Source organism: Pieris brassicae, chromosome 6 (assembly GCF_905147105.1).
Source record: "Pieris brassicae chromosome 6, ilPieBrab1.1, whole genome shotgun sequence".
NCBI classification, from domain to species: Eukaryota; Metazoa; Arthropoda; class Insecta; order Lepidoptera; family Pieridae; genus Pieris; species Pieris brassicae.
The window spans coordinates 18,385,282-18,399,243 of record NC_059670.1 but is presented as its reverse complement, the minus strand read 5'-3'; the positions used below and the strand labels follow the sequence as shown (position 1 = coordinate 18,399,243).

The window sequence follows — 13,962 nt, the reverse complement described above, 5'->3', positions numbered from 1 at the left end:
TATATAATTGGCCTACTCATCGGCAAATTAATTAGAAGTAGCCTGTCTAGCACTAGTCCCAGGCCCTTTTATCAACTAGACAATCGTAAACTTTATAGTAAGGCCTTTTTACACAGCTTTTATTTTATAAATTTCTTAAATGTATTAAAGAAAGAGAAAAAAGATCTTCAGGGATTTTATTAAAGAAAAGTATCCTTTTTCTCAAAAAAGAGTTACTCTTAACTGAATCTTTAGATAGTCTAGTACGCGGAAATGGCAGCCTGCGTTTGTTCCGAGTATTTACATTATGGGTATGTTCTGTTCTAGCAAACTTATCACTATTTTTTTAAACATACATAACATTTTCATGAATATATTGCGATTAAAACATAAGTATATTATTTTCCTTGAATTTACCTCTCAGAGATTCCCTACATTTTAAAATATAGATTGCACGAGTAGCTCTCTTCTGCAGGATATAAATAGTTTCGACGTCATCAGTATGACCTCATAATAAACTAGTCATTAAGCTGTGAAAGTAACTAAAATAAATAAGTGTATCGACATCAGTTAGTAAGCGAATCTTTTTAACCGCGTAAGCTGTAGAACTAAGTATTATCACCAATCCGTTATTATCAAGCGCGTCGCACTGTCTGCAAGCCCAGGAAGCATATCGTAAGTAAAAATAAGCAAAAAGAATTTTTTATAAAGCTAATTTTCATACTTTATATTCCTCCCTATTACCTAGATTCGAGTTTTTTGATACGCATGACCCAGACCAAGAATCCAGAGTTTTTTTTAATGAAGTCATTATTATATATATTAGTTATTAAATAACTGTATTCCTAGAAAATGGTTAAAGCCTAGTAGATATAGTAATTATCGTAAATATTTCTATTCTGAATGGGAAATAATAAGCGACCTGTAGCTAAAAGCAAAATAACACAATAAATATAAACGTACTAAATCTCCGAACGAGCAAGGTAGGACGTAGTAGTACAGGAAGGCGATTGACGTCGTGGATAATGACATACTGTTATCAAAGCCAATATTGGATTCACTGCAAAACTATGTCATTTATTTGCTAATTATCTGAGAGATCGCCAGCAGTATGTAGAGTACAATGGGTGTCAGTCGGAACCATACCATACCATCAGGCGTGACTCAAGGCAGCAACAATAGTGAAAGATTTACCAGAAGTAATAAGACATGCTAGATGCCTTCTTAATGCAAACGATCTAAAATTACTCCTGTCAATACAAGGGGGACGGCTGTGAACGCTTGCAAGGAGATATAGATAGAGTATGTGAGTGAAGCAAAAAATAAACTCCAATTAAATATTTACCAATGTGCCATGGTGACATCTATTCGCGCCAAATTGCCACGGCATCATCAGTACAACGTGTCAGGGGTGGTTCTCAAGCGGGAAACGTCAGTAAGAGATTTAGGAGTGCAAGTGGATGCCCAACTGAATTTCCAAGATCATGTAGTGGAAATTTGCAAGAAAACATACGCAAGGATGGGATTTGTGCTTCGAAGGGCAACAACGTTCACTAATATTAAAGCTTGTACAATGCTCTGGTTAGGTTGGAGTGTAACTCGTCTGTTTGGGCTCCTCAAGAAGTTAAATACTGCCTTATGTTGGAGCGCATACAGAACAAATTTGCACGACACCACTATAACAGACTGTTTGGCGTCTATCCCTACTATCCTTTAATGTACCGAACATTATTTGTCTTAGGGATGGTGGGGTACAATATATTGGAAACCGGACGGGACGTTGAACTACGTAATGAAAGACTTGAGGGGTGTAGTGTACAACCCAAGTGTACTCCAAGAGCTGGGTTTCCCACTACTTATGGGATATGTGCGACGGCGAAGGCCTAGGTTATTTGCAATACCAATGGCTAGAACCAGTCTGTTGCTTCAGACGATAATGTCCAGGAGGTTGCGACTACTGAATGCTGTCTCCGACACTATCGATATATTTATATGTTCGCAGAGTGAATTCACAGTAGCGATATTGTGTAAATTATGTGTTTAATATTATATATGTACTTTATTATACTTTATTTAATGTTTCTCGACATTATCGTATTGGCATAGTCTGTAAGGATGTATTTCTGTAATAAATATTGAAAATTATGAGGGGACCACTGAAATTTTGAAGCCATGGTGTATCATCCGGCTTCTGACTTTTTACAGGATTAAACCTGTCATACATCAATGTGCTTTCTGTATATGTGCGTACACTCATACACGATCAATGAAACGGATGCAACCTGAAGCCCATTGAAGCTTTTACTGGATTTTTAATATTATTAGCTCCAACGGACAAAACATATTATTAACTAAACAATTCCCAAATATGCAAAGCGCTCCTATAGAAAACATTCTTTTGTTATTTTAAACAGTAGATTTAGTTAGTCCACTTAACATCGCTACATTTAGGGTGTTAAGAAACCTTAATAAGCTTTAAAGACTTAAGTATGAGTTAAGTAAGGTATAAACTTCTCATTCTACTTAAGCTATGGTTTACGACGACTGCTTTAATTGTTGATTTAGTTCCGTTTCGCTTGAAATACGCTTATGGGCGGTCAAGTAAGATATTTCACGTACAGCTTTTTAATTTAAAAAAAATGTATGAACGATATTTTTAGATATTTTTGGGATTGCTTGACAACAGAGACATAAAATTATTTTTTAACTAATACTTTTATTGATTTGTTATATTGATATAATTTACAACAGTTTTTTTTTTTGTTTTTTTTTTTATGAAGGAGGTAAAAATGCACAGCTGCAGGCCCGCGAGCGCATGCAGTCGCTATCGCGGGGACTGTGGGGATGGTTAACTCTTATCCCTCTGCTAATCAGAGGGGAGAAACCCGACCCACTAAAATTTCCTCCTGAGCCCTCCATATCGCCTGCTATGCCGGACACATTCATTCTGAATGAATGACGTCTGGCACCGCATTGAGTCCCCCGGGGGTCGCACTAGGCATTCAACCCAGGGAACTCAGGCGAATATGACTGCATACGGGCTCAGCGACGGCGCAGGGGGATACTGTTGGGCAAACGCTCCTCGCGTCTTGCCCCCGCACCCCCGCCTCGCCGCCGCCGAGCACAACCCCTTCGGCCATCGCCACGCACCTCCCGCTGACGCTCGGCAGCCTCCTTCTGCAGCAGGACATGCTCACAGAAGAAGGCCACCGCACGCCATGCCTCTTGGCTACCAAGCATTGCTGCAACAACGCTCGGTAGCGAGAGGTCCGTCCCGACGACCGACACTAGGTCATGGCGTTGCCTCGACCAAGTGGCACAATCGGCCAGGGTGTGCTCCGCCGTGTCCTCTGGGGCACCACAATGGTGGCAGATGGGAAGGGTTTCCCGCCTCGCCACCCTGTGCAGATACCGCTCAAAGCACCCATGCCCAGACAGTATCTGCGCCATCCGAAAGGACACGGCTCCACTCGGGCGATTCACCCATTCCCGTAGGCATGGGCGAATCGCCTCCACGGTGCGTACTCCCGCCCTAGGCATAGCCAGATCATGGGCCCATCTATTAAAGGTGGCCTCCCTGGCTTGCCTCCTTGCCGGTCCGACCAGTTCAGCCCATCGGCCACCTGCCCTAGTCTCACACTTGAGACGATACAGGTCGCCTAGGGCCAAATTTACAACAGTCTTCCAACTTAGCTTAACTTTGTTTAACATGCATGTTACAAGCTTGCTAGCAATAATAATATAATTGATGTATATGTGTGGAAATAAAAAAAGGCTTGATTTGATTCCCTGTAAAATAAAATTTGTTTCTATATGACTGTTAACGTGTATATATATCGAAACTGATCAATGAAACATGTAAAAAAGTGAAGTATAAATAAAATAATCTTTAATAAGCAAACAAAATCATAACATATTTGTGTCATTAAGATATACTAATTAATACCGTTTAAGTAAAATCATATTTTATGCTCACATCTAGTTAATACAAAGAGAAATTTATTCACGTTATACGAGGTAAAATCCAGTTAGTTTATGAAAATACCGTTTTGCCAATCTATTACAAGCTCCATAAAACGGCATAGATGTAAGCCATTGTAAGCATAATCGGTATATCTATGAAAGGGCTGCGCAATCAGAATTGTTCGAGCCTTTTTGACGGTTGGGCGGTCAATCATATTAGTTTTTATGTCGTTTTTCAATTGATATTTTCGAAATACGAATTTCTCTAACAATAAAACCTCCACGGACCGTTTTTGGGTTATTGCTAAAACAATTGTGGGTAAAAGCTTCGGCTGGTCCGTCAATAATAAAAAATTCTTAAGCAATTGAAAAATTGTATTGCATATATTAAACAACAACAACTCTTATGGGCCTAGTGGCTTTAGCGTGCGATTTCTATGTGCACATTTAACATTCGCTCTAACGGTGAAGGAAAATATCGTGAGGAAACCGGCTTGCCTTAGACACAAAAAGTCGACGGCATGCGTCAGGCACACTGTTTTTATTTATAATACTTCTTAATTTTTTTATTAACACTTCTAAGGATAAAGGGTAGCGGCCTTATCACTAACAAACGATCTATTTCAGGCAAGCCTACTAAGGTTATAGATTCTAACCCTAGTAAGAAATTAACAAAAATAAAATTATCAGGCGTACACTTTAAAAATTAATATGTATAAAAAAATAAAAGTTAATTATAACAATCATGAATCACAACTAACGCTAGGATCGAAAATACAATAAAAAAATGTAATGACTATTTAAAAATATGTATTAGTATAATTACAAAGATCACAATTAAATAGATGGAAAGGGTATGGTTAAAAGGTCTATCTAGAAACTTTTTCGTACTTTTCAAATATCCCATTCCTCTAAAGTGAGTTTTCAAATTCTTCAACGACTAATATAGCGCGAAAAAATAAGAAAAACTACAAATTAGTTGAACTATGGACCAATACCGAACAAATACATCTAGCTATGGCGACAACAATGTAAAAAAAGTTAATAATGTGTCTGAAATGTAACAGAATTCCGATCTACGAAGTCAATATTTTTTATTTGAATAAAACATTGATTACATAATGTCCCTATTCAAAATATTGTTTATTTTCGCTCTGAATACAACAGAATACTCGGTAAGGGTCGTATTTGTACTGTATACAAATAATAACTGAGGACAGAGTTACAAAAACCTACTGTTTCTAACCGCATTTGATACTTGACTTTAAAACTATTATATAATCTCTTTTATATACAAAATAATTCTAATTATAAAGACCCATACAAAAGTAACATAAATGAAAATGCATTATAAATATTATTACTAAAAATATTTGTACTAAAGAAATATTTCAAATATCAGCGTCTTCAGCTTAGACCAAACATGTCTGTCAAGAGATAGAACCCAATTCAGCCATTATTTTATAGTTATATTGGTAGCTAATAATAATAAAAACAATAAAATAATATTAAACATATTTAATAATAAACTTTCCCTTTTTTGCCTCTATTTAATAAATATAACAAGTAGCAGTAAAATATTTTAACTAGAAGTTAAGTTAAACTTTGAAGTACCAGGATGACATAAGTTAGGAGGCAATTGAAATTGGAACATCGAATACAAGGACTATCCTCAATCGTAGTTGTGGCGGCAATAGCAATTTGCGTTGAGTGATCCATTCGTTTCTGACGAGAACGCGTAATGAGTCATTAATCCTACTAATTCGGTTATTACGACGTTGATGCGATCAACGATTGATGGGAACAAATTCTGTTTATATTTGATAAAAGCTTACATAAGTTATGTCTTGCACACAAATTAAAGTTTATTTTAGAAATAAAACTTGTTTTTTTACAACAATCCATGCAAAATTTTTTATGTAAGTTATTATTCTTGATCAAGTGAGACTTGAAAAAAAATTAATATAGATTATTAGACGTTGAATAGCGAATTAAATTAGTTTTTTTTTTTGGAGTATTTCATATTAAATTTAGAAACTTGTTACCGGGATAAATCCCCCGTTTGACGGTTTCAAGAGCATGAAGATAGCTATGTTAATAATTTGAAAAAAATGTTTATAAGCTTTGATTTGTTTTAACTTAGAATAAATTACTACCTTCCGTTGTGTTGTAATAAAAAGACAGTGGTCTGAGCTCCTTTGGGTCAAACCGAAAAACCAGATGAAGAATCTGTATATATAGCAATCACAATACGAATATATTTTTAAGGTGGTCGCGTGGGTAAAATAGATTACATTCCGACGTGTGATTCGATAGAATTTTCAGTCTCTGTAAGCTTGTTGAAAACGGCCTGTTATGTCATCTCTGTATCCAACCAGCCTTTATGGGTTACCACTGTTGACATACGAATAGTCCGCGATAATGATGTTGTAATGCAATTAACGCTGCAAATTGGTTTAATCAAGTTCCGGTAAACATCTACTGGTAATAATTGACAAATAATCATGTGGTTGATTGTACGTACAATACGGTTATATAATGCATATTGCATTTATTACAACAAAAAATAAATTTAAAAGAGGTCATAGGTTATGGCCGATGGCTGCCCATGCGTCATACTCGTGAACGGGAGCTACTTGTCGTGACTGGTCAGTGTTGAATTCGTATATTTATTTCACGCACATTGTATAAAACAAATATCTTAGCGATTAAAAAGTGTGGAGAGTTTATTGCCAGTTCTTCTCTTCCGTTATACGTCCTAGATTTGAGAACTGGCAGTAAATGTAAAATTAGAAGCATTTATAATGTATTTCTTTTTTGACGTTCATAAGTGTACATTGTGGGCGCAAATACGGCCCCCTCATGGAATACTGTTATCACCTCTGGGCGGGGGCTCCCCAGTACCAGCTCCTTCCACTTGACCGTATCCAACGAAGAGCGGTTCGAATCGTCGATGACCAATCCCTCTCCGAGCGGCTCGATCCTTTGGCGTTGCGTAGAGATGTGGGGTCACTCTGCATCTTCTACCGCATTTACCATGGATAGTGTTCAGAGGAGTTGTTCGCCTTAATACCTGCAGCTGAGTTTCAGCATCGGACGTCGAGGCAAAATACAAAATTCCACCCGTATCACCTCGACGTCCGACGTTCCACGACTGAGCGTTTTTCAATTTCTGCCGTGCACCACTGCTATGTGGAACCAGCTGCCCATTGAAGTATTTCCGAACCAATTCGACTAAGGGTCCTTCAAGAAAAGAGCGTACAAATTCTTAAAAGGACGGCAACGCACTCGCGAGCCCTCTGGCATTGAAAGTGTCCATGAGCGGCGGTATCACTTAACATCAGGTGAGCCTCCTGCCCGTTTGCCCCCTATTTTATAAAAAAAAAGTGTTACCTATATGAATAAACGATTTTGACTTTGGCTATATTATAACACACTCAAGGGACAAATATCCATTTCATATCTTCAGATTATATACATAACCGACGGCTTAACATGTTGATCCACCAGAATTCAGAATCTATAAGAAAATTTGCATTTTTAGTTTTAGTTAGAGTGGTCCCTACTTTTGCCCAGACTGTTGTTTATTTTTTATTCTAGCTCTAAGTCTGATTCAAGATTTAGCGCTAAGAATGAGTTCCGTACGTCAAATATAATACGTTTTTGGCTAACGGGAATCATACTTAGTGGTATGTAACGAATGTTTAGTTTCATACTTTAAAAAAAATATACGCAACATCACCGCAATGTATGTTACATTCCAGATTATGAGCTAAACGTACCCACAAAATAAAATCAAAAAATCCACATGCATTTTCCAAAGATTCCTCACGTATAGAAATGAAATCTTTACAATAAATCTAACAAAACGCATTAGCCATTACCGGTAAAACATTCAGCTGAAGTTAAAGTCAGAAGCGAGTTCCAAGATTCAATTTCCGGCCATATTACGAGCTAAATGTCTAACTTTCCTCTAGGTTAGTGCACTAGTAAAGGATTCTACTTTATGACTAACTTTAAGGCTATTGTGGGAACTTGTGCTGGTGTTTTTAAAGAGCTCTCAAGCTATAAGTTTAGGCTTTGTAGTTTCGTCTGCACGTGAAGAGGAACTGTTTTTGACGAAACAAATTACTTGGTTTTAAATTGGAGATAAGGGATAAGTTGTGTTATGTTTAAATTAGTTAGCTATTTTTTAATAATATAAAAAATATTTTATTAATCATTTAATTAGTTACTATTTTATTTAAAGCATCCTAGTTCTGTAATCCTTATATAAAATTCACAATGTTCGTTCCCATACTCCTCCGAAATGGCTCGACCGATTCTTAGATTTTTTTATGTATATTCAGTAATGTCCCTACGGATAAGGAGTGTCCCCAAATTTAATTTTTTTGTACAAAATTTTTATGATTTTCACTCCTCTTCTATTAGCACCTATATTTTATTTGTTAATTAAAAAATATAATTTGAACTCTGAGGTTTATATAGAAAAATATTCACCGAACCGGGGTAGCATAGCAAAATGTTCCATGTTGGTATGTACTAGGCTAAGTAAAATAAAATGAAACGAAGTTCGCGGGGGCAGCTAGTTATTATTAAAAATATGTTATTACAATTTTGATTTCTAATGTGTATATTTCTTAATGATGGCTTCTACAGGGCATATATAAACTTTCATTATTATTATTTACATAAATGAACTAAAAACAAATACATATATAATAATAAAGTATTTTTACCTCCAATATTGCATTTTACAGTTTAAAATGCTGCAAGTATTGACCATCCTTGTGAGAGGCTAATACGTAAAATTGGATTTTAGATCTAGATTTAGGCATCTAATAACAGACCACCAGCCTTCACGGTCAAAATATACAAAGAGATTATAACAAACTAAAGTAAAGTAGGCAACGAAAGAAAACTATGAGTCGTTGTGAGTGTGTGAATATGTGTTAGGATGTGTGAATATGTTAGTGTGTGAGAATGAAACGCGTGTGAAAGAATTTTATTTAAAGTCTACGTCTAATGCCTGTGGATCACAAATTTCGTAATTAAGGGTTTTTAAATATTTAGAAACAGCTTTATATATCCCCACTTTTTAAATTAAATGTAATAATTGAATCCATAGTTACCACAACGATAAGAATCTATTATTTTAGCTTATATAGTCAGTCACAACCACAGACGGTAATAAGAAAAAAAAAGCTATATAAATTCTAGAACATTCGCGTATTAGCGTTCTAAGTTCTAAATAACAAACCCGTTTAGCGGTATGGAGTGCAAAAGGTCTAAGAAAACTTCCCCTAAGTTCGTTTACAGCCCTTTAATGGTGGTTTATTCCTTTGATTCACTTCGGAACCCCAGCAATTAAGTTCTTTTCAGTATTTAATGAGAAGAAAGTCCCGCTGTTTCCTGTCAATCAACTTTTGAATAGTGAAAAAAATTGCCGGTTGTTTAGGGGAATTTTAAATGTGATCATTTGAATTTGTATTTTTTTGTAGACATTTAAATTTTTAATTACTATAGTTTTTAAATATTTAGATAATATTTTGGTAGGTTGATAATATCGACTTCCTCGAATGTTGTTAGACGTGCGTGCGCGTATCGCGTAGAACACGAAAGATACGAAATACGTTAAGAATTGATGTTATGTATCTACCAAGACGAAACAATCATTTTTTGTTCGGGAATCGAATTCGGGAACCAAGGGATGTCTCATTTTAGATTAAAGATTAGACTAAGTTGCTATGGTTACCACTTTTGGCACACATTTTGTAAAACGTAAGTAACGCAAAACTATACTATATGAATACAATTTTAACCTTCATTAACGCCCTTTAAGCGGAAGTCTGTGGTAATTTTAAAGCCGAAGGCCCTTTGTTGCATATTAATTGGATTTTACGAACCCTAAAGGAATGTTCGATTATCAAATTGCTTCATATCAAAGAGTTAACACACTTTAAACTTGCAACGTTGTTTGAAGCCCTATATTACGAAGGAGTGGCTATGAAATTACTAAAGACAATCTGATATTCGTTAATTTATAGATCTATTAATATTGCCAATTAAAATATACCATATAACGGTTTTGAATTAATTTGACTTTGATGTTTATAAATTATAATGAAAATGGCAGATGATACCAGCGCCATTGCTCCGAAATATATATTTATATATAATGTTAATACATAAAATTACTTTGTTTATGGTTGATCAATTTTATATGAATTTATTGTTTATATACATTTAAGGTAAACTCTATATATAAACCTCTTGCTCAGAGAAATTCCCTTACAAGAAAATGGAAAAGGGAAAACAACAGATGTTTTTTTGGTAACTTGATAAATGACGACTTTTATATTCTTTGGTAATGTTTGAAAAAATAGGTTGACGAAATGGAACCCTTTTGTTTTATTTTAGTAAAAATAATTGTAAACATTTCCCTGTTGTTACTTTGAGGATATTTGTTATAATAATATACCGCGAAACAAAAGTCTCTCCTCTAACTTTCATTCCGATCCTTTTAGAGTAGACTCTCGGGGCGTGGCAGAGGCCCTAATCAAATTTATAGTAAGCAAAAAATATGATTCTATTTTCATATATTATCCTTTTACGTAAATATATTTATTCGACGTCCTTATGGATTTACGTGCTAAATTAAAAATTAACTCACAATGGAAAAAATTTAAACATTGTCGCCATAGAGCATAGAAACTTCTATTCAAAAAGTCTCAACTGAAATCTCAAAAGTTTAGATACGACACTTGTGACACGTTCAACTTAAACATCCCGTATCGACTCAAGCATACTTCAGCACCTTAAACTCTTGAGCGAAGTAACGACCCTAAAGTCTCAACTTAGACAAACACATAAATTGTTTCCAGCCAGCATTTATTCACTCACGCTTTAATAGCCTCTATTCTTTGGATAATAAAACTCATTTTTCGCTAGGTTTTGTTATATATGACGAGTTATATGTGAAATCTGATCGTACAATCTTGACCGCCAGCAATACTGATTCAAGATTAATTTTTTTTGTTGATATTTGAAATTACAATAATTTTATATAATAGTTCCCATTGTCACAAACAGTTTTTTAAAGGAAGATGGAAGTCGCAAGCATTATGTTAAGAGATAGCAGTAGGAAGCAAACACGAGATGTTGGCGTGACTCCAGAGTTTTTACAATATCACGACACCGTATCAATGATTTATTATTTAATCACGAGAAACGGGAATCAGCCTTAATTGAAAGTATCCATTTCAGTCTGCAATTTTTTACAATTTATACTTTGTGAATCCATACAAAAAATTACAAAATGGTATTCGTCGGTGTCATACAATTTTCGATTTTTTTGTTTTCGATTGTCTGTTTGAATCAGTTAAACAGAGACGATGGCGAATTATGTCTTTGATCCTTTGATGATTTGGTAATCTATTCTCCCAGTACACAAGCTGGCGTGGCAAAGTACCGAGTGACAAGGCAGCGAAATTACAAATCTGTCCTGCAGCTTGTTTTGTTTAATATAGACTCTTGGGGTATATGGTATTCTGTATAAGTGTTAGTTCTAAAAGCGGGTAATTTTGTCACAAAACCATCACAATAGAACTAAGCCAAGCGAGAAATATTTAGACAGAGCTATCTGCAGAGATTGAATAATTCCTGCAATAATTAGTTTTAGTTGAGTTTTATTTTATATCGTTATTGATACATGTTTATAGACATGGTATGTTTGAACAAACATTTACCAATTTTGATTGTGGCTTAGAATCTTTTAATTTTTCTTCTCGTTGCTTTGTAAAACAAGTAGATTCAGAATGTCCAAGTTTGTGGCAATAAGAACATGCTAGGGTGGGTACCCTCATTTTTATTTTTATTACGTAACAATAAACAGTGTTGTTTTAAATGTTCTACCTTATTACAAAAATGGCAACGACGACCTGTAGTTAACTCGCTTATTTTAGGGCGCTTAGAAGCTTCATATTCACCACGAGTCTTGTCTGAATATCGCTTAAGGTTTTTAATGTTAGGGTACGTATTTAAATGCCTATCAAGTGACACAAAACACAAAAGTATTTTTAAGTAAATCCGTGTGTACCTAAAAAAGTCGAAACTTCCGCATCAGGTTTTTACTTGGTACCCATAGCTCCATCATATCCACATCAGGTGAGCCTGCTGTCCATTTACTCCGTTCTATAAAAATAACCTTAATTTCGCACTGCATTTTTCCCATAGCACCTGCATTGCTTTATTTACAAAAGTTGACGGTAAGAGGTCGCTTGTCAGCTACGCATAGCCATTAGTCCGGAAACTGAAAATTTTTCGTTTTGTATCAGAATGATTCCTATATCGAAAAATTGTTAGACCGGAAAACATCCTTAAATTTGTTTTGTTTGATTACAATACAATACAACAATACTATAGGATAAAATAAATAATATGTCCATCATCGAGTATTCTTTAGAATACAATCCAAATTTGAATTTGCACATAGAACTATAGAATATATATGAAATGTCTTTTAACGATACATTTACTTTATATATTCAGTAAGGTAAAATGTGTTGATTAAGAATAGTGTGATAGTCTAGCTAGGCTGGATTCACGCCAGCTGCAATTAGCTACAACACTGGCTGCATACTAAACTGTGAAACAAAAGGCTAAAAAACCAGCTGACTTTTACTGGGAGTTCGTGATTCGAGAAGAACGTGCTTTGACTCGTTACTCTTTTTCTAACCGCCAACACATCTGCAATTTTTGTTCTTTTACCGTGGATACGAACTGTGTGAAGTCCCATAGCCCACATGCCTACGTATGCCTAGTAGTGAAAATGCAAGGGTATATATATATATATATATATATATATGTGGTTATTTTACTTGAAATCAATCACTTTTATGCTATTTCTTGTATAATCCATAATGTTCTAACGAATAAAAATCTTCGTATTAAAATTTAAATGACAGGCCATAACTAGCGTCTTTTCCACAGACTAGCAAAAAATTAAATGAAACATCAGTTAACATATAGTACATAATTAATAAAGAATTAAATATTTAACTAGAAAATATTTTTTTTTCTTGACATATTTGCATTCCGGTACCAAGTAAAAAAAACCTAAAAGCTATTCGTGTATCATGGGAAGATTAAAAGCCAAGACTGTTAATTAAATCTAACAGAATTATGTCTAATCCAATACTTTTTTGACTCATATAAGTTATACTTACTAATTGCGCTAAGTCGACTGAATTATTACCTAACACAGTTTTTTTAAATACAAACGTTTTTGTGACCGTGGAACAGAAATGGGTCACTGTTTCTCTATCCACTGAAGCGTAATCTCCTTGCAATAATATTACAATACTTTAGTAAAAAAATAACTAATAAATCAAAGATAATAGAAAAATAATCATTGGTTTACAATGTTAAGGTAAAAAGTGCGACAGTAGGAACCGATTTAGATGTCATTACAATTTATGACGTTATAAATCAAATTCTGGCTATTGAAAATAAAGTATGTTATAAGTTTATCTTTGCTTATCACAACCGAATATGTTATATGCCGATGCGTAGAGACCTAATGTATCTCTGCATCTTCTACCATATTTACAATGGAGAATGTTTAGAAGAGTTTTTCGGATTATGTCTTCATCTGACTTTCATCATTACCTCGACATCTGTTCCAAAATTGAGCTTGAGTATTTTTAAGGTAGTTGTTACCTCGCACATCGTGGAACAAGCTGCCCACTGAATTTCCAAAAAAAAACGCTTAAAAGGCTGGAGATGCACTTGTTTTATATTTAATTTATTCAGTTATCAATTTTAAACAAATGTTATGAAAGCAAATAGCTGGAATTTTAAACGAAACGTATTTGACATTCCTCTAAAAAAGAATGACAGGAATCCGTTTCAAACTCCGAGGCCTTTTAAAATAATATTTTTTCTTTGCAACGTGAGTTGTGACCTCTTTTAAAAAGTGAAATATTTACGAGGCCCTCACACACCGACTATAATTCAAGT

At 34.9% G+C, this 13,962-nt stretch overlaps 1 protein-coding gene across 1 annotated transcript; it reads right to left on the bottom strand.

Moving 5' to 3' along the window:
* Nucleotides 1-2,819: 2,819 nt before the first annotated feature.
* On the bottom strand, nt 2,820-3,690 carry LOC123710645. The gene has a single exon (XM_045662678.1). The coding sequence runs from the start codon at nt 3,688-3,690 to the stop codon at nt 3,022-3,024; it is 669 nt and encodes a 222-aa protein (XP_045518634.1). The 3' UTR covers nt 2,820-3,021.
* Nucleotides 3,691-13,962: the final 10,272 nt, after the last annotated feature.